The following is a 22,514-nucleotide window of genomic DNA, read 5'->3' as shown; positions in this document are numbered from 1 at the left end:
CCAGGCTGTTATAGCCTATCGTCTAGTTAGGCTATAACACGGATAACTGTTTTGTGGCAACTGTACTGTGATTTTAATTATGTGGGGATAACATCGTTAGGGAATTTTCCTAACGTTAAGAATCACAACTTAGTTTTAACATTTAAACGTTCGCACACAGTCACACAGACCGACACACACTCACACAGACCGACACAAACACAGTGAATATGTTTTGCATAAATCAGTTGCGTATTCCAAGCTGAAGGCTCCTTTTAAACTGAGTAGGGAATAATTATCCCAGTCAGATTCTCATCCCCATACTGTATGCGCACACAAAGTACTCATTGTATACAAACACACTGTATACACACACACTGTATACACACACACTGTATACACACACACTGTATACACACACAGCTTCATCTCCCTGTCAAACACGTAGCAAGCATGATCACAGTCTACTGTATAAATGCAGCCTATTTGATGCAGCTCAAATCATTTCTCTCTTCATGTCTTTCTCTCTCTCTCTCTTTCCTCGCTATCTCTGAATGATGCAGACCCTGAGAATAAACAGGCAATTTAAGTGCTGGACACCACTGCTCATACACACATGCCACCACACACACACGCCACCACACACACACGACTCACTCCAGAGGCCCACATATTTAACAATACGCACACCTCACACACCCCTCCCAAGGCCCACACACATACACACCTCATCAGAGAGACACACATAAACATTCAGAGTGGATATAGTGAGGGAGTAAAGGTTACAGTCTATATTCTGTTGAAATAAATTCAGTCCCTGAACTTCACTCTGTGACTCCTACTGCAGCAGTGTGGGGCTGGTGTATTGTGATATTGTACTCCTGCGCCAATAACTAGGGCTGCAAAACACTGCTCTTTAATGCCATAATCCACTATTATGTAATGTGTGTGTGTGTGTGTGTGTGTGTGTGTGTGTACTCAGATGGACCATGAATTTCCCCTCACTGTAATGCATCCCTCTAATATCTTTATTTAGAATGTAATCTATGCCATCTCCAGAATGTCTCCTAGAGGTTGGGGCCTTGGTTTTAAATAGACCCCTACACAAAGGTTTCGTTGCTTTTGTTTTTATACATCGTTAATACATCAGCCGACATTGTGTAAAATGATACCAGACCAGTTAGGTAAAATAATATTGCATGGTCTAACCATGATGATGTTGTATGTTTTTAATTGTTTGATTTTGACTGAATTCTGTAACTGAATTGAAGTTGAAATCACAGTTCTCTGAAATTATTGGACTAGTAGAGCCTAAATTACTCAAGTGCTGGGACTGGAACTTGGTTTTACAATTGTCTTTGTTGTATTTTCTGGGCATTCTCTCCTCATCATGTTGCCAATGTGCAGTGTTTCTCTCTCCTTCTCTCTCTGTCTTTAATCTGATGTTCTGTTACATTTCGGCACTGAGAATTTCCTTCTAATCTCAATATGGCTCTGTTTGCTCTGTAATAATCGTGTGTGTGTGTGTGTGTGTGTGTGTGTGTGTGTGTGTGTGTGTGTGTGTGTGTGTGTGTGTGTGTGTGTGTGTGTGTGTAACGCATATTGTTGTTTTTAATTCATGCCCAGTGAAACTGTAAGACAACTGATCTCTATGCACTCTAAACCCTGTTGTGTTTGCATGCTTAAATTACTTCTGATTGTCATATTTTCCTGGTTATTGTGCTTGAGATGCTGTGCTGCACAATATGTTGCGTTTGTGTAAACAACTTAGTGTGCGTGTGTGTGTGAAAACACACACAAAAAACTTTAAATCCTATGCTGACCTGTAGTCCTTTGTGCTTGGCCTGAGTAGTATACACACACACACACACACACACACACACACACACACACACACACACACACAGGATGAATTGTTTATCCAAACAATACAAAACAATATGCACCACACAAATACTAAGTGTGTAAGAGTGCTCTTTCTGTCCTATTCCCCCTCTTATAAACCTGTTGTATTCCGATATCATTTATCCTAAAATGAACCATGTAAAGTCTCATTTGAGGCTGTTTTTATGTACTTTAGCATATAGAATGATACTACCTTTTTTTATTCTGGTCTTCCCTCGCCGATCTCAGGCTTGTCGAGTCGATCGTTTTCTCTCTCTCTTCTATGTACAGCGGTTAAAAACTGCCTCCAAAATGCTTCATCGCTGTGGAAACCGCCTTCGCACGGCTGTTACATCTCCATCCCAGTGTGTCTCTCTCTCTCTCTCTCTGTGTGTGTGTGTGTGTGTGAGGGAAAGAGTCACTAACCTATTAAATAAGCGTTGCGCTCCGTTTCCCTAGCTCCCTGCGTCGCTTTGTTTGGGAGCTCGGAGTCTGTGCCTAACAATAGAACTGTAGCCTATAACTTCACCCTGAACTAATGTTAAAATAGGTGTCACATCTGTTAAAACATTTGCTTTAGTCTGTCTATGGTTATGCATTTTAACTAACCTTTCCATACAGCCTTATGGATCTATAGCCTATATCATGTCATTGTCTCTTTTTGAGTCCGTTTGGTAAAGGACAACCCAGGTGTTACCAAGAGCCCGTGCTGTGATCCCTGCGCGTGAAGCTCACGGTCTTCTGTCTGTTCAGCAGGTCGTTGTGGTTCCGTTACACTAGCCTTGCCTTGAAAACCAGAAACTAGTTCAAGTCCACCATGTGCAACACAACCAGCTCTTTTTATATTGTCCTTTTAATTCAGTTAATCATTCAGTTAATCATTCAGTTAATCATTCAGTTAATCATTCAGTTTGACCCACACCTGTTGGCTTTGCGCAGTGGTGGAAAAAGTAGCATTTTCTTGAGTAAAAGTAAAGATACCTTAATAGAAAATGAAAGTAAAAGTGAAAGTCATCCAGTAAATCCTACTTGAGTAAAAGTATTTGGTTTTACATATACTTAAGTGTCAAAAGTAAATGTAATTTCTAAAATATACTTAAGTATCAAAAGTATAAATCATTTTCAATTCCTTATATAAAGCAAACCAGAGGGCACAATATAAATGTTTTATTTTATTTACAGATAGCCAGGAGCAGACTGCAACGCCCAGACATCATTTACAAACAAAGTATTTATGTTTAGTGAGTCCACTAGATCAGAGGCAGTAGGGATGATCAGGGATGTTCTCTTGATAAGTGTGTGAATTTGGCCATTTTCCTGTCCTGCTAAGCATTCAAAATGTAACGAGTACTTTTGGGTGTCAGGGAAAATGTATGGAGTAAAAAATACATCATTTCCTTTAGGAATGTAGTGATGCAAAAGTAAAAAAATATAATTTGTAAAGTACAGATACCCCTAAAAACTACTTTAGTACTTGAAAGTATTTTTACTTAAGTACTTTACACCGCATAAATTACACTGTGCATAAAATAACTCAAACCGTTTTGTCAGAAAAATAGGCTTTAGTATTTCCCTGAAAAGAGATATAGCCTTGGTTTATTCTACTAGATAAGTGGTTATTTTAGGCTACAACAGGCCTGTGACTTTTCAGCTGCGTGTGTTCACAGATTCAGAAGGTTGTTATTAGGACACTGTAGAGCAGTCTCTAATTACGAATCTCCTGTTTTTTTGACCAAGGAAAGTACAATCAAATGTACAAAATCCAATCAACGAGGGGAAGAAAGAGAGGTTTGGTTGGAGAAAGAGGGGAATAAGAGGTGAAAGGGCAGAGAGAGAACAACACACAGACATGTTGCTTACGGAATAAAAGAGAGGAGATGGAGGAGATGAGCTGATGGATTATAGAGTAATATATATTCTGGATACATTGTACAGAACTGTTGTTTTTATCAGCAGCAACATCATAAGAATCATCATCATCATCCTCAGCATCACTGTTCAGTTATGAAACCAAGACAGGATTCAGTCTTACAGTATATTCCAAGCGTCCCTAAATACACCACAACAGTAGAAACACACACACACACACACACACACACACACACACACACACACACACAAACAAACAGCCTTAACACACTGGCACCTTATTTGGGGAGAACGGGCTCGTGGTAATTGCTGGAGCGGAATCAGTGGAATGGTATCAAATACATCAAACACATGGTTTGATGCCATTCCATTAACTCCGTTCCAGTCCTCCCCTCAGCAGCCTCCACTGATTTTCACTCACTCTCTCATTGTCAGTCACAGCAAGATTTTCTTTCCATCTTTTCTTTCAATTGATATATTGTCACCCTTGCTCTGTCCATCCTTTCAGTGCAGAAAGCAAAGTCTGGTACACATCACCTATTCCCCTCCATTCCGTGCCCTTTCTCTGTCTCTGTGTGTTTCTCTGTGTGTTTCTCTGTGTGTGTCTGTCCAGTCATAATTGAATGACTTCCCTTTCCAGGAGAAGGTAGGCTACGCTCCATCTTTTTAGTTTATGTTCACAGAGATGTAGTGCTGCTCCTTCTCTCTCTCTCTCTCTCTCTCTCTCTCTCTCTCTCTCTCTCTCTCTCTCTCTCTCTCTCTCATTCTCAGTGCCGCCAGTGTCACCTCCCTCTAAAACAAAGAAAATAACAGTACTACTTATCAGCAGATACTTCATTTTAATCTGGAATCCCTAATTGAACAATAACAAAGTGGCCACCTCGCCTCTGTTTGGGTGAAAACCTGAGGATGGGCCTGGAGAAATGTAACCACTCTCAAATTCATAGACAGCTATGGATGCAAGGACTGGCCATCCATGATATCACAATCATAGCGTAAGTCGATATAGTGTTTGTTTACACACATTGGAGTTAAACAAGATTATATTTGTAGTTCTGATGGGGTATGACAGTTCAACTAAGCTCATGAGGCATTTAGAAGTTACATTCTTCTAGAATCAGTGGGTACATATCATTCATTTATACGTCCATAAATTGATGTAGCGACTAAGGATTCTAGCTTTAACTGAAACATGTATTGAGTTTATCATCATTTACAGATGTAGGATCTTAATTTGATCACCCTGTTGCAGGAGACATTTTGTGCAATGCAGGATATTTAAAACGTAGTGTATTTGAGGTTTAAAGGCTTCTGAAGTTTGTAACATGCCATTTGAAATTTCAGACATGATTTACCCCTACGAAAAATGGATCAACCCCTTCAAAAATGTCCATGAAATATAATCCTCATAATAATTCACATTTCCTCTTGCAGCTTCTATCTCAAGGCCATCAGACTGTTAAACAGCCATCACTGACACAGAGAGGCTGCTGCCTACATACAGACTCCAAATCATTGGCCACTTTAATGAATGGATCACTAGTCACTTTAATAATGCCATGTAATAATATTTACACATCTTGCATTACTCATCTCATATGTATATGTTGTATTTTATACAATCTATTTCACTTTGCCTATGCCACTCAGTCATTGTTCATCATTCATGTATATATTCTTATTCCTTTACTTAGATTTGTGTGTATTAGGTAGTAGTTATGGAATTGTTAGATATTGCTGCACTGTTGAAGCACAAGCATTTCGCGACACTCGCAATAACATCTGCTAACCATGTGTATGTGACCAACAAAATTTGATTTGATTTGCAGGATAATTTTTTCTTCTGTAGCAAACGGGCTCAAATTAAGATCCTACATCTGTACAACACTTGGAAAGAGTCTAATTTACAGCGATATACAGTATATTAGGATTTATATTCAGTTTCTCTATTTCTCTCTTTCACTCACTCACTCACACCTCTTTCTCTGGGGTGAAGGATACATAAGGGTTTAACAGATGTTAAACCTCTTTCCCTGGGGTAACAGCGGTACACCCCTCTGTCTCCCCAGTCTCTCACCCTCACACACTATCTCTCTTTATCTCTCTTTTTTTTCTCTGCCCATCCTCCTGTCTCACTTTCTTCTCTCTCTTCTCACACATTCATCCTTTAACTGACAGAAGTGGGAGAGGCACCTCTACAGGCTAAGTACTTATTTCACCTCTTTCTGACACCATCTCTCTATCTCTCTCCCTCTCGCGCTCTTTCCACCCATCTCTCTCTCGCTCTCTCCACCCCTCTCTATCCCTCTTTCTCGCTCTTTCCACCTTTCGCTCTCTCTCTCTCTCTCTCACTCTCTCTCACTCTCTCTCACTCTCTCTCACTCTCTCTCACTCTCTCTCACTCTCTCTAATTAACTAGGTTTTAGTAACAAACCTTTGGGCTTTGGAGTTTCCATGGTTACACCAACATCCAATCTTGTCGGTCCACGTCTTTGTGTGTGTGTGTGAGATATGTGTGTGTGCGTGGTTGTGCATGCACATGGACATGTTTTGGCTGTGCATGCGCTGGGCTCTGTTTTTAATGCTTTTGTCTTCCAGAGGGACAGACAGATGTTGCCATTCTGCTGCCTCCTCTCGCTCCTCTCCTCTCGCTCCTCTTTTCTCCTCTCGGCCGCTCCTCTCGCTCCTCTCCTCTCTTGAGACCATGTGAATAGAGGCTCCTGGATAGGCGGGATGCTGTCTGTCCCAAATATCAATGTCTAAAATCTCCCCCTCTCTCCCTCTTGTTCTCTCTCCTCTCCCCTGTATTTCCCTGTCTGAATGGCTAGCTGTCCAGAAGAGTTACACACTGAACCAGTGTCCAGTGCTGCATCTGGCTGGTGTGGTGCTGTGGTGTCCTCATATCGACCAGCCTGTCAGGTTAAAGTTGCTCTGTATTGGATCATGACTCCTGGTGGCAGGGCAGGAACCGAAATAACTGAATTTTATTCCAGCCCGCTTCAAATCAATTGAGTGATGAAGGCTGAGGATGGAGCTTGTGACATCACTGAGATCAAAGGTCATAAGTCAGAGGCAGCGCTGATGACACAATGGACCAATCCCAGAGCTATATATATATATATATGGCTCAGTCATACTGCTGTTTATTTCCAGGAAGGTTGGAATAAGACCTTGAAGGGCTATACAATCCTGCCAGCTAGAAGGTATATTTGCATTATAAAGAATGTTTTCTCATGATGTTTCTCTTTTCTGTTTTATCTTTCAGCCAACAAGACTCTGCTGGGGGGAGGAGGAGGTGAGTCATTCTGTCGCTCTTTACTCTGTTATTTCTGTTCCCTTGTTCCTGGAGAGAAAGAATACTGTGTGTGTGTGTGTGTGTGTGTGTGTTAGACCTGGGATAACTATAGTTAACTACGCTTCATCGAAAGTAAAATACAAATTTGGGTTTACTTACTTTGGAGGTGACTACAACTAGTCAAATCCCAAAAACAGATCCAAAAAAAATGACAACTTTTTAAAACGATTTGAATACAGATCTGAGAAAGCAACTACTTTCCAAAAATATTTCAATACAGATCTCATGAAGTGACTACTTTTCAGAAACAATTGGATTGGCTGCCTTCAACTAATGGCAGGGCTGTATCTGGATGTTGATGACAACAATAGAATGAATAGAGCACAAACAATCTTCTCTACTATTCCAGTCTATCTGACAGTCATATTTGATCTACACAATACATTTCTATCTGAACATTCTGTAAATATTCATTCTGAATGTCCATTGACCCAGGTGTACATAATCAAACCAATTAACCAATAATAAGTTGTACAGATAAGTATAGATACGTTTTGACTCTCAACAACCATAGGACTCTTTCAACATGCCAATGAAAAGGTTGAAAGCTGCAATTCATTTAATGATACCCGAAAATACTGCAGGGAAATTCTAAGCCATTTGCGAACATTGCAAATAGCAAGTTGGATGCTTAGCAAAAACAACTCTGAACCTCTTTGTCCATCTGACGGTAAGTGTTCTTGTTTCAAACACACACTATAACATCTTTAAAGGGATAGTTTGCTCAGAATACAAACTAACATGATTTTCCACCTACCTTGGCTATAGTTGATTCAAGTTGTTGGATATTTCCTTTCTACAGTTAATAGACATGTTGTTACTGTTGGCATTCTCAGTAACACTTAACATTAAACCGTTATTGTTCCTGTGTAATACAATTGCAGTTACTTTTGGAACATTTTGTTAGCATGTTATATAATACATTGGTAATTGCATTTTAATTGCATAGCAATGAGCTTAGAGTTTTTGTAGCTACTGTACACAAGAGGAATAGTGACTGTTTCTTATTCTACTGGAATAACTCCATTATTATGCAACTATAAATCAACGTCCTATGTAACAACAATGTTGCTATTGTAATAATCACTAAGTTGCTACACATGTATAAGAACTGGATGTTACTGCATTACCTTTTGTCACTCATTATCAAAATCATTTGTTAGTCATTTTGAAGCTGCAAAAGTGGTTTACTCTAATGTTGAGGCGATTCAATGTCAAATCAAATGTTATTTGTCTCATACACATGGTTAGCAGATGTTAATGCGAGTGTAGCGAAATGCTTGTGCTTCTAGTTCCGACAATGCAGTAATATCCAACGAGTAATCTAACCTAACAATTTCACAACAATTACCTTACAAGTGTATGGATAAAGGAATGAATAAGAATGTGCACATAAAAATATATGAATGAGTGATGGTATAGAACGGCATAGGCAAGATGCAGTAGATGGTATAGAGTACAGTATATACATATGAGATGAGTAATGTAGGGTATGTAAACATTATATGAAGTGGCATTGTTTAAAGTGGCTAGTGATACATTTATTACATCAATTTTTCCATTATTAAAGTGGCTGGAGTTGAGTCAGTATGTTGGCAGCAGCCACTCAATGTTAGTGATGGCTGTTTAACAGTCTGATGGCCTTGAGATAGAGGCTGTTTTTCAGTCTCTCGGTCCCTGCTTTTATGCATCTGTACTGACCTTCCCTTCTGGATGATAGTGGGGTGAAAAGGCAGTGGCTCGGGTGGTTGTTGTCCTTGATGATCTTTATGGACTTCCTGTGACATCGGGTGGTGTAGGTGTCCTGGAGGGCAGGTAGTTTGCCCCCGGTGATGCGTTGTGCAGACCTCACTACCCTCTGGAGAGCCTTACGGTTATGGGCGGAGCAGTTGCCGTACCAGGCAGTGATACAACTCGACAGGATGCTCTCGATTGTGCATCTGTAAAAGTTTGTGAGGGTTTTTGGTGACAAGCCGACTTTCTTCAGCCTCCTGAGATTGAAGAGGCGCTGCTGCGCCTTCTTCACCACACTGTCTGTGTGGTTGGACCATTTCAGTTTGTCCGTGATGTGTACGCCGAGGAACTTAAAACTTTTTACCCTCTCCACTACTGTCCCGTCGATGTGGATAGGGTGGTGCTCCCTCTGCTGTTTCCTGAAGTCCACGATCAGCTCCTTTGTTTTGTTGATGTTGAGTGTGAGGTTATTTTCCTGACACCACACTCCGAGGGCCCTCACCTCCTCCCTGTAGGCCGTCTCGTCGTTGTTGGTAATCAAGTCTACCACTGTAGTGTTGTCTGCAAACTTGATGATTGAGTTGGAGGCGTGCATGGCCACACAGTCGTGGGTGAACAGGGAGTACAGGAGAGGGCTGAGAACGCACCCTTGTGGGGCCCCAGTGTTGCGGATCAGTGGGGTGGAGATGTTGTTACCTACCCTCACCACCTGGTGGCGGCCCGTCAGGAAGTCCAGGACCCAGTTGCACAGGGCGGTGTTTGGACACAAGGTCTCGAGCTTGATGATGATTTTGGAGGGTACTATGTTGTTAAATGCTGAGCTGTAGTCGATGAACAGCATTCTCACATAGGTATTCCTCTTGTCCAGATGTGTTAGGGCAGTGTGCAGTGAATTGAGTGCTACGGGACGGTAGTCATTTAGCTCAGTTACCTTAGCTTTCTTGAGAACAGGGACAATGGTGGCCCCCTTGAAGCATGTCAGGACAGCAGACTGGGATAAGGATGGATTGAATATGTCCGTAAACACACCAGCCAGCTGGTCTGCGCATGCTCTGAGGACGCGGCTGGGGATGCCGTCTGGACCTGCAGCCTTGCGAGGGTTGACACGTTTAAATGTTTTGCTCACGTCAGCTGCAGTGAATGAGAGCCCGCAGGTTTTGGTAGCGGGCCGTGTCAGTGTCACTTAATTGTCCTCAAAGCAGGCAAAGAAGTTGTTTAGTCTGTCTGGGAGCAAGACATCCTGGTCCGCGACGGGGCTGGTTTTCCTTTTATAGTCCGTGATTGACTGTAGACCCTGCCACATACCTCTCTGTTGAATTGCGACTCTACTTTGTCTCTATACTGACGCTTAGCTTGTTTGATTGCCTTGCTGGGGGAATAGCTACACTGTTTGTATTCGGTCATGTTTCCGGTCACCTTGCCCTGATTTAAGCAGTGGTTCGCGCTTTCAGTTTTGCGCGAATGCTGCCATCAACCAACGGTTTCTGGTTGGGGAATGTTTTAATAGATGCTGTGGGTACGACATCGCCGATGCACTTGCTAATAAACCCGCTCACCGAATCAGCGTATTCATCAATGTTGTTGTTCGCCGCAATGCGGAACATATCCCAGTCCACGTGATTGAAGCAATCTTGAAGCGTTGATTCCGATTGGTCGGACCAGCGTTGAACAGACCTGAGCGCGGGAGCTTCCTGTTTTAGTTTCTGTCTATAGGCTGGAAGCAACAAAATGGAGTCGTGGTCAGCTTTTCCGAAAGGAGGGCGGGGGAGGGCCTTATATGCGTCGCGGAAGTTGGAATAACAATGATCCAGGGTTTTGCCAGCCCTGGTTGCGCAATCGATATGCTGATAGAATTTAGGGAGCCTTGTTTTGAGATTAGCCTTGTTAAAATCCCCAGCTACAATAAATGCAGCCTCAGGATATGTGGTTTACATAGAGTCAAATGAAGTTCGTTCAGGGCCATCGATGTGTCTGCTTGGGGGGGGGGGGGGGGGGATATATCTGCGGCTGTGATTATAATCGAAGAGAATTCTCTAGGTAGATAATGCGGTTGGCATTTGATTGTGAGGAATTCTAAGTCAGGTGAACAAAAGGACTTGAGTTCCTGTATGTTGTTATGATGACACCACGTCTCGTTAATCATAAGGCATACACCGCCGCCCCTCTTCTTACCAGAAAGATGGTTGTTTCTGTCAGCGCGATGCATGAAGAAACCAGCTGGCTGTACCAACTCCGATAGCGTGTCTCGAGTGAGCCATGCTTCCGTGAAACAAAGAACGTTACAGTCTCTGATGTGTCTCTGGAAGGCAACCCTTGCACGGATTTTATCTACCTTGTTGTCAAGAGACTGGACATTGGTGAGTAGTATGCTCGGGAGCGTTGCTCGATGTGCCCGTCTACGGAGCCTGACCAGAAGACCGCTCCGTCTGCCCCTTCTACAGCGTCGTTGTTTTGGGTCCCCGGCTGGGATCCGATCCATTGTCCTCGGTGGTGGGCAAAACCGAGGATCCGCTTCGGGAAAGTCGTATTCCTGGTCGTAATGTTGGTGAGTTGACGTTGCTCTTCTAGATATCTAGTTCTATATATCTTATATGTAATAAAACCTAAGATTACCTGGGGTAACAATGTAAGAAATAACACATAAAAAAACAATACTGCATAGTTTCCTAGGAACGCGAAGCAAGGCAACCATCTCAGTCTGCGCAGGAAGTATTTAATTCTATCTATAGGCTATATTAAGATTCATATCTGAGAGCCCTCCAAACTATGTGCTAATGATCATATATTTAGACTAATTCAACTAACTGTTGTAGTTTTTGGTTCTTCATCAAATATTTGGCAGCCATATACAGTTGAAGTCGGAAGTTTACAAACACTTTAGCCAAATATATTTAAACTCAGTTTTTCACAATTCCTGACATTTAATCCTAGTAAAAATCCCCTGTTAGTTAGGATCACCACTTCATTTTAAGAATGTGATATGTCAGAATAATAGTAGAGAGAATGATTTATTGCAGCTTTTATTTCTTTCATCACATTCCCAGTGTGTCAGAAGTTTACATACACTCAATTAGTATTCGGTAGCATTGCCCTTGTCACGGCTGGCTGAAGAACTGAACCAAGGTGCAGCATGGTAAGCGTACATTTTCTTTATTTAAACCAAACCGTGAAGCTTTGGGCTATGTGCCCTGAACAAAGTCAAAATTAACTTCCCACAAAACAGGTGCAAGAAAAGGGTACCTAAGTATGATTCTCAATCAGATACAACGATAGACAGCTGTCCCTGATTGGAAACCATACCAGGCCAAGACATAGAAATACAAACATAGAAGAAAGGACATAGAATGCCCACCCTAGTCAAACCCTGGCCTAACCAAAATAGAGAATAAAAAGCCTCTCTATGGCCAGTGCGTGACAGTACCCCTCCCCAAAGGTGCGGACTCCGGCCGCAAAACCTGACTCTAACGGGGAGGGTCCGGGTGGGCCTTCTTACGGCGGCGGCTCGGGTGCGGGACCCTCGCAGCGGGCCCCGGACTGAAGACCCTCGTAGAGGGCGCCTCTAGACTGAGGGTCTGCGACTCTGGATTGAGGAGGGTCTGCGACTCTGGACTGAGGAGGGGCTGCGGCTCCGGACTGAGGAGGGGCTGCGGCTCTGGCAGCTCCGGACAGGAGGGCGGCTCTGGCAGCTCCGGACAGGAGGGCGGCTCTGGCAGCTCCGGACAGGAGGGCGGCTCTGGCTCTGGCAGCTCCGGACAGGAGGGCGGCTCTGGCAGCTCCGGACAGGAGGGAGCACCTGGAGGGAGGAGACGGAGAGACAGCCTGGTACGTGGGGCTGCCACCGGAGGCCTGGTGCGTAGTGGAACGGATACACAGGGCCGTGGAGGTGCACTGGCGGTCTCGAGCGCAGAGCTGGCCCCACCCATTCTGGCTGGATGCCAGCGTCCCCCCAGCAAATGCGGGACGACGATAGACAACTGTCCCTGATTGAGAACCATACCTGGCCAAGACATAGAAAAAAGGACATAGAATGCCCACCCCAGTCACACCCTGGCCCAACCAAAATAGAGAATAAAAAGCCTCTCTATGGCCAGGGCGTGACAGCCTTTAAATGGTTTAACTTGGGGCAAACGTTTCGGGTAGCCTTCCACAAGCTTCCCACAATAATTTGGGTGAATTTTGGCCCATCCTCCTGACAGAGCTGGTGTAACTGAGTCAGGTTTGTAGGCCTCCTTGCTCGCACATGCTTTTTCAGTTCTGCCCACACATTTTTTATAGGATTGAGGTCAGGGCTTTGTGATGGCCACTCTAACACCTTGACTTTGTTGTCCTTAAGCCATTTTGCCACAATTTTGGAAGTATGCTTGGGGTCATTGTCCATTTGGAAGACCCATTTGCGACCAAGCTTTAACTTCCTGACTGATGTCTTGAGATGTTGCTTCAATATATCCACATCATTTTACTTTCTCATGATGCCATCTATTTTGTGAAGTGCACCAACCAGTCCCTCCTGCAGCAAAGCACCACCACAACATGTTGCTGCCACCGCTGTGCTTCACGGTTGGGATGGTGTTCTTCGGCTTGCAAGCATCTCTCTTTTTCCTCCAAATATAACGATGGTCATTATGGCCAAACAGTTCTATTTTTGTTTCATCAGACCAGAGGACATTTCTCCAAAAAGTATGATCTTTGTCCCCATGTGCAGTTGCAAACTGTAGTCTGGCTTTTTTATGGAGGTTTTGGAGCAGCGGCTTCTTCCTTGCTGAGTGGCCTTTCAGGTTATGTTGATATAGAACTTGTTTTACTGTGGATATAGATACTTTTGTACATGTGTCCTCAAGCATCTTCACAAGGTCCTCTGCTGTTGTTCTGGGAATGATTTGCGCTTTTCACACCAAAGTACGTTCATCTCTAGGAGAAAGAATGCGTCTCCTTCCTGAGCGGCATGATGGATGCATGGTCCCATGGTATTTATACTTGTGTACTATTGTTTGTACAGATGAACATGGTACCTTCAGGCATTTGGAAATTGCTCCAAAGGATGAACCAGACTTGTGGAGGTCTACAATTGTTTTTCTGGGGTCTTGGCTGATTTCATTTGATTTTCCCATGATGTCAAGCAAAGAGGCACTGAGTTTGAAGGTAGGCCTTGAAATCCATCCACAGGTTCACCTCCAATTGACTCAAATTATGTCAATTAGCCTATCAGAAGTTCTAAAGCCATGACATCATTTTCTGGAATTTTCCAAGCTGTTTAAAGGCACAGTCAACTCAGTGTATGTAAACTTCTGACCCACTGGAATTGTGTTACAGTGAATTATAAGTGACATAAACTGTAAACAATTGTTGGAAAAATGACTTGTGTCATGCACAAAGTAGATGTCCTAACCGACTTGCCAGAACTATAGTTTGTTAACAAGAAATGTGTGGAGTGGTTGAAAAACTTCCGACCAGTCAAAAGTTTGGACACACTTACTCATTCAAGGGTTTTTCTTTATTTTTGACTATTTTCTACATTGTAGAATAATAGTGAAGACATCAAAACTATGGAATCATGTAGTAACCAAAAAAGTCTTAAACCAATGAAAATATATTTGAGGTTTGAGATTCTTCAAAGTAGCCACCCTTTGCCTTGATGATAGCTTTACACACTCTTGGCATTCTATTAACCAGCTTCACCTGGAATGATTTTCTAACAGTCTTGTGCACATATGCTGAACACTTGTTGGCTGCTTTTCCTTCACCCTGCAGTCCAACTCCTCCCAAACCATCTCAATTGGGTTGAGGTCGGGTGATTGTGAAGGCCAGGTCATCTGATGCAGCAATCCATCACTCTCCTTCTTGGTCAAATAGCCGTTACACAGCCTGGAGGTGTGTTGGGTCATTGTCCTGTTAAAACAAATGATAGTCCCACTAAGTGCTAAAACAGATGGGATGGCGTATCGCTGCAGAATGCTTAGGTAGCCGTGCTGGTTAAGTGTGCCTTGAATTCAAAATAAATCACAACAGTGACAACATCCAAGCACTCCCACACATCACACCTCCTCCTCCATGCTTCACAGTGGGAACCACACATGCGGAGATAATCCGTTCACTTATTCAGCGTCTCACAAAGACATGGCGGTTGGAACCAGAATCTCAAATTTGAACTTATCAGACCAAAGGACAGATTTCCGCTGGTCTAACGTCCATTGCTCGTGTTTCTTGGCCCAACCAAGTCTATTCTTATTGGTGACTTAGTAGTGATTTATTTGCAGCAATTCGTGAAGGCAATGAAGGCCTGATTCACACAATCTCTTCTGAACAGTTGATGTTGAGATATATCTGTTTATTGAACAGTTCTCTGACTTCATGAGTGTGAGAGAGAGAGGAAATGTTTTTGCAAGTGTGTGTGTGTGGTGTATGTGTGGTGTGTGTTTGCATCCAGCTTCCGAGTTAGTATATTATGTGAGACTGCTGGTGAGAAGTCATTAGTACAGTGCATTTGAAAGTATTCAGACCCCTACATTTTGTTACGTTACAGCCTTATTCTAAAATTGATTAAATCGTTTTTTCCCCCTCATCAATCTACACACAATACCCCATAACGATGAAGCAAAAACACTTAAGTATTCAGACCCTTTACGCAGTACTTTGTTAAAGCACTTTGGCAGCGATTACAGCCTTGAGTCTTCTTTGGTATGACACTGCAAGCTTGGCACACCTGTATTTGGCGGGTTTCTAACATTCTTCTTCACAAGCTCTGTCAGGTTGGATGGGGAGTGTCGCTGCAGAGCTATTTTCAGATCTCTCCAGAGATGTTCGATCGGGCTCAATTCCGGACTCTGGCTGGACCACTCAAGGACATTCAGAGACTTGTCCCGAGGCCACCCCTGCGTTGTCTTGGCTGTGGGCTTAGGGTCGTTGTCCTGTTGGAAGGTGAACCTTCTCCCCAGTCTGAGGTCTGAAGTCCTGTACTTTACTCCATTCATCTTTGCCTCGATCCTGACTAGACTCCCGGTCCCTGCCACTGAAAAACATCCCCACAGCATGATGCTGCCGCCACCATGCTTCACTGTAGGAATGGTGACAGATTACCTCTAGATGTGATGCTTGGTATTCAGGCCAAAGAGTTCAATCTTGGTTTCATCAGAACAGAAAATCTTGTTTCTCATGGTCTGAGAGTCCTTTAGCCCAAGCGGGCTGTCATGTGCCCTCTAAGTGAGGAGTGGCTTCCATCCGGCCACTCTGCCATAAAGGCCTGATTGGTGGAGTGTTGCAGAGATGGTTGTCCTTCTGGAAGGTTCATCCATCTTCACAGCGGAACTCTGGAGCTCTGTCAGAGTGACCATCGGGTTCTTGGTCACCTCCCTGACCAAGGCCGTTCTCCCCCGATTGCTCAGTTGAGTCGGGCAGCCAGCTCTAGGACGAGTCTTGGTGTTTCCAAACTTCTTCCATTTAAGAATGATTGAGGCCACTGTGTTCTTGGGGACCTTCAATGCTGCATAAATGTTTTGGTACCCTTCCCCAGATCTGTGCCTCGACACATTCCTGTCTCTGAGCTCTACGGACTATTCTTTTGACCTCATGGCTTGGTTTCTGCTCTGACTGTCAACTGTGGGACCGTATATAGACAGGTGTGTGTCTTTCCATATCATCTCCAATCAATTGAATTTACCACAGGTAGACTCCAATCAAGTTGTAGAAACATCTCAAGGATGATATTTGGAAACAGGCTGCACCTGAGCTCAATTTCGAGTCCGATAGCAAAGGGTCTGAATACTTAAGTACATTTTGTAATTTTTTTTATTATTTATACATTTGCAAACATTTTTTTATTTTTTATTAAAAACTATTTTTGCTTATCATTGTAAGGTATTGTGTGTAGGTTGAGGAACAGTTTTTATTGAATCAGTTTTAGATTAAGGCTGTAACTTAACAAAATGTGTTTAAAGGGAAGCGTCCTGAATCCTTTCTGAATGCACTGTATATCATTTATTACTATGGGGTGCTGTGTATATAAACAATAATTTCTCAGTCTGTTGTTAAGTCAGTGCTTTGCGGCGTGTGTGTGGTGTTGAGAGACTGTGGAGGTAATCGATACCAGTGATAAATCTGTACTACTAGTGGCCAGTCACTCAGACCCCCCCACCCCCACCCCCCCAGCTGAGGGTGTGACCATGTGAGTGCAACCGTGTGTGTGAGTGCGTGCCAAAGTGTGTTTGTGTGTGTGTTATTCACCCAGAAGGCCAGCTGTGTTTGGTCTATCCCAGGCAGTCTTCCTGTCGCTGCATGTCCATGGCAGTGTCTCAGGTTGCTACGCAGGGCAATTCTTCCTGCCTGTTTGGAGGGAAATAGTAGTGGTGGACCACAAATGGGAATTAGCTATATGTAGCTACTGTAACTTATTTTGTGCAATACTTAGAGTATGTTATGCATGGTCCCTGGCTGCTGAATAAACAAATAAATAAATGAAGATGTCATATTCAGAAACAAAGCTAAGACCTAGAAGGAGGATTCTACCACCAGATATACTACATGGTAGATATACTAAAAGTATGTGGACACCCCTTCAAATTAGTGGATTCTGCTATTTCAGCCACACCGGTTGCTGACATAGTAACTAGACTGGGCACGCTCGTGTGTCCACGCTTGTTGATTTTGTCCAGACACGATCAGGACACACAGGTTGAAATATCAAAACTAACCCTGAACCAACTACATTCATTTGGGGACAGGTCGAAATACATAAAACAATTATGGCCATTTTAGCTAGCTAGCTTGCTGTTGCTAGCTAATTTGTCCTGGGATATAAACATTGGGTTGTTATTTTACCTGAAATGTACAAGGTCCTTTTTAAAATAAAATGTAATTTTTTTAGAATTTTGACCAATTTTGAGTCACACACAATTGTGTGTTCTCAACTCCGACAATTAATCCACAGATAAAAGGGGAAACCTAGTTAGTTTCTAGTAATCTCTCCTTGTTCAGTCTTTTTTACTTCTGTGGATTTTACATGGCGCTCAGCAACCAACTTTAAGATGCATTAGTCTCTGCTGCAGCAAAGCACCCCCACAACATGATGCTGCCACCCCCGTGCTTCACGGTTGGGATGGTGTTCTTCGACTTGCAAGCCTCCCCCCTTTTCCTCCAAACATAACGATGGTCATTATGGCCAAACAGTTCTATTTTTGTTCTATCAGACCAGAGGATATTTCTCCAAAAAGTATGATCTTTGTCCCCATGTGCAGATGCAAACTGTAGTCTGGCTTTTTGTATGGCGGTTTTGGAGCAGTGGCTTCTTCCTTGCTGAGTGGCCTTTCAGGTTATGTCAATATATGACTCATTTTACTGTGGATATAGATACTTTTGTACCTGTTTCCTCCAGCATCTTCACAAGGTCCTCTGCTGTTGTCCTGCGATTGATTTGCACTTTTCGCACCAAAGTACGTTCATCTCTAGGTGACAGAATGTGTCTCCTTCCTGAGTGGTATGATGGCTGCGTGGTCCCATGGTGTTCATACTTGTGTATTATTGTTTGCACCGTCAATCTATTGTTTGTACCTTCAGGCATTTGGAAATTGCTCCCAAGGATAAACCAGACTTGTGGAGGTCTACAATTGTTTTTCTGATGTCTTGGCTGATTTCTTTTGATTTTCCCATGGTGTCAAGCAAAGAGGCACTGAGTTTGAAGGTAGGCCTTGAAATATATCCACAGGTACACCTCCAATTGACTCAAATGATGTCAATTAGCCTATCAGAAGCTTCTAAAGCCATGACATAATTTTCTGGAATTTTCCAAGCTGTTTAAAGGCACAGTCAACTTAGTGTATGTAAACTTCTGACCCACTGGAATTGTGTTACAGTGAATTATAAGTGAAATAATCTGTCTGTAAACAATTGTTGGAAAAATTATTTGTTGTGCACAAAGTAGATCTCCTAACCGACTTGCCAAAAGTATAGTTTGTTAAAACCTCTTTGGGCTGAGATCCCGCTTACGGGATCGATTTGACAACAGCCAGTGAAAGTGCAGGGCGCCAAATTCAAAACAACAGAAATCCCATATTTAAAATTCCTCAAACATACAAGTATTTTACACCATTTTAAAGATAGATTTTAAAATATATATATACAGTGGGGTAAAAAAGTATTTAGTCAGCCACCAATTGTGCAAGTTCTCCCACTTAAAAAGATGAGAGGCCTGTAATTTTCATCATAGGTACACTTCAACTATGACAGACAAAATGAGAAAATCACATTGTAGGATTTTTAATGAATTTATTTGCAAATTATGGTGGAAAATAAGTATTTGGTCAATAACAAAATTTTATCTCAATACTTTGTTATATACCCTTTGTTGGCAATGACAGAGGTCAAACGTTTTCTGTAAGTCTTCACAAGGTTTTCACACATTGTTGCTGGTATTTTGGCCCATTCCTCCATGCAGATCTCCTCTAGAGCAGTGATGTTTTGGGACTGTTGCTGAGCAACACGGACTTTCAACTCCCTCCAAAGATTTTCTATGGGGTTGAGATCTGGAGACTGGCTAGGCCACTCCAGGACCTTGAAATGATTCTTCCGAAGCCACTCCTTCGTTGCCCGGGCGGTGTGTTTGGGATCATTGTCATGCTGAAAGACCCAGCCACGTTTCATCTTCAAGCCCTTGCTGATGGAAGGAGGTTTTCACTCAAAATCTCACAATACATGGCCCCATTTCATTCTTTCCTTTACACGGATCAGTCGTCATGGTCCCTTTGCAGAAAAACAGCCCCAAAGCATGATGTTTCCACCCCCATGCTTCACAGTAGGTATGGTGTTCTTTGGATGCAACTCATCATTCTTTGTCCTCCAAACACAACGAGTTGAGTTTTTACCAAAAAGTTATATTTTGGTTTCATCTGACCATATGACATTCTCCCAATCTTCTTCTGGATCATCCAAATGTTCTCTACCAAACTTCAGATGGGCCTGGACATGTGTCCCCCTGCTTAAGCCAGTACGTCTGGCACTGCAGGATTTGAGTCCCTGGCGGCGTAGTGTGTTACTGATGGTAGGCTTTGTTACTTTGGTCCCAGCTCTCTGCATGTCATTCACTAGGTCCCCCCGTGTGGTTCTGGGATTTTTGCTCACCGTTCTTGTGATCATTTTGACCCCACGGGGTGAGATCTTGTGTGGAGCCCCAGATCGAGGGAAATTATCAGTGGTCAATCAGTGTCTTCCATTTCCTTATAATTGCTCCCACAGTTGATTTCTTCAAACCAAGCTGCTTACCTATTGTAGATTCAGTCTTCCCAGCCTGGTGCAGGTCTACAATTTTCTTTCTGATGTCCTTTGACAGCTCTTTGGTCTTGGCCATAGTGGAGTTTGGAGTGTGACTGTTTGAGGTTGTGGACAGGTGTCTTTTATACTGATAACAAGTTCAAACAGGTGCCATTAATACAGGTAACGAGTGGAGGACAGATGAGCCTCTTAAAGAAGAAGTTACAGGTCTGTAAGAGCCAGAAATCTTGCTTGTTTGTAGGTGACCAAATACTTATTTTCCACCATAATTTGCAAATAAATTCATAAAAAATCCTACAATGTGATTTTCTGGATTTTTTTCAAATTTTGTCTGTCATAGTTGAAGTGTACCTATGATGACAATTACAGGCCTCTCTCATCTTTTTAAGTGGGAGAACTTGCACAATTGGTGGCTGACTAAATACTTTTTTGCCCTACTGTATGTTAGGTCAGAGTCGAGTCACAGAAAAACACAGCCATTTTTCCAGCCAAAGAGAGGAGTCACAAAAAGCAGAAATAATCACCCAACATCAGCGCCCGATCTCATGCTATGCTCTTGTGGCTGAATGGAAGAATGTCCCCACAGCAATGTTCCAACATATTGTGGAAAGCCTTGCCAGAAGAGTGGAGGCTGTTATAGCAGCAAAGTGGGGACCAACTCCATATTAATAAACATGATTTTGGAATTAGACACCATGTAGTGTATCTGGTTCCATACTCAGCTTCTCTCTAAGGAGGATTATACCACCAGATATCTGGTTCCGTACTCAGCTTCTCGTTAAGGAGGATTATACCACCAGATATCTGGTTCAGTACTCAGCTTCTCTCTAAGGAGGATTATACCACCAGATATCTGGTTCCGTACTCAGCTTCTCTCTAAGGAGGATTATACCACCAGATATCTGGTTCCGTACTCAGCTTCTCACTAAGGAGGATTATACCACCAGATATCTGGTTCAGTACTCAGCTTCTCTCTAAGGAGGATTATACCGCCAGATATCTGGTTCCGTACTCAGCTTCTCTCTAAGGAGGATTATACCACCAGATATCTGGTTCCGTACTCAGCTTCTCTCTAAGGAGGATTATACCACCAGATATCTGGTTCCATACTCAGTTTCTCTCTAAAGAGGATTATACCACCAGATATCTTGTTCCGTACTCAGCTTTTCTCTAAGGAGGATTATACCACCAGATATCTGGTTCCATACTCAGCTTCTCTCTAAGGAGGATTATACCACCAGATATCTTGTTCCATACTCAGCTTCTCTCTAAGGAGGATTATACCACCAGATATCTGGTTCCATACTCAGCTTCTCTCTGAGGATTATACCACCAGATAACTGGTTCCGTATTCAGCTTCTCTCTAAGGAGGATTATACCACCAGATATCTGGTTCCATACTCAGCTTCTCTCTGAGGATTATACCACCAGATATCTGGTTCCATACTCAGCTTCTCTCTAAGGAGGATTATACCACCAGATATCTGGTTCCATACTCAGTTTCTCTCTAAGGAGGATTATACCACCAGATATCTGGTTCCATACTCAGCTTCTCTCTGAGGATTATACCACCAGATATCTGGTTCCGTACTCAGTTTCTCTCTAAGGAGGATTATACCACCAGATATCTGGTTTCGTACTCAGCTTCTCTCTAAGAAGGATTATACCACCAGATATCTGGTTTCGTACTCAGCTTCTCTCTAAGGAGGATTATACCACCAGATATCTGGTTCCATACTCAGCTTCTCTCTGAGGATTATACCACCAGATATCTGGTTCCATATTCAGCTTCTCTCTAAGGAGGATTATACCACCAGATATCTGGTTCCATACTCAGCTTCTCTCTAAGGAGGATTATACCACCAGATATCTTGTTCCTTACTCAGCTTCTCTCTGAGGATTATACCACCAGATATCTGGTTCCGTACTCAGCTTCTCTCTAAGGAGGATTATACCACCAGATATCTGGTTCCATACTCAGCTTCTCTCTGAGGATTATACCACCAGATATCTGGTTCCGTACTCAGCTTCTCTCTAAGGAGGATTATACCACCAGATATCTGGTTCCATACTCAGCTTCTCTCTAAGGATTATACCACCAGATATCTGGTTCCATACTCAGCTTCTCTCTGAGGATTATACCACCAGATATCTGGTTCCGTACTCAGCTTCTCTCTAAGGAGGATTATACCACCAGATATATGGTTCTATACGCTCTCCTCTCACCGTCTATCAACTCTAGATATCTGGTTCTATACGCTCTCCTCTCACCGTGTATCAACTCTAGATATCTGGTTCTATACGTTCTCCTCTCACCGTGTATCAACTCTAGATATCTGGTTCTATACGCTCTCCTCTCACTGTGTATCAACTCTAGATATCTGGTTCTATACGCTCTCCTCTCACTGTGTATCAGCTCTAGATATCTGGTTCTATA

At 42.9% G+C, this 22,514-nt stretch overlaps 2 protein-coding genes across 3 annotated transcripts in view; one reads left to right on the top strand and one right to left on the bottom strand.

The window, feature by feature from the left end:
* The window catches only part of LOC110489051 (leucine-rich repeat transmembrane protein FLRT1), a 36,882-nt gene extending 34,037 nt beyond the window's left edge, over positions 1-2,845 (bottom strand). The window contains exon 1 of the mRNA XM_090198672.1: positions 2,078-2,845. The gene's annotated coding sequence lies outside the window, so the exon portion shown is untranslated. The remainder of the gene's footprint in view (positions 1-2,077) is intronic.
* macrod1 (mono-ADP ribosylhydrolase 1) overlaps positions 1-22,514 on the top strand; it is a 108,989-nt gene that overhangs the window by 56,638 nt on the left and 29,837 nt on the right. For both annotated transcript variants that reach the window (XM_021561605.3, XM_021561604.3), the window contains exon 4: positions 6,998-7,027. In XM_021561605.3, the coding sequence (XP_021417280.3) occupies positions 6,998-7,027 (30 nt within the window). The remainder of the gene's footprint in view (positions 1-6,997; positions 7,028-22,514) is intronic.

Source organism: Oncorhynchus mykiss, chromosome 14 (assembly GCF_057628025.1).
Source record: "Oncorhynchus mykiss isolate SJ-2025 chromosome 14, ASM5762802v1, whole genome shotgun sequence".
Classification (NCBI taxonomy): Eukaryota; Metazoa; Chordata; class Actinopteri; order Salmoniformes; family Salmonidae; genus Oncorhynchus; species Oncorhynchus mykiss.
The sequence above is the reverse complement of the archived record's forward strand: the minus strand, read 5'-3'. Positions and strand labels throughout refer to the sequence as shown.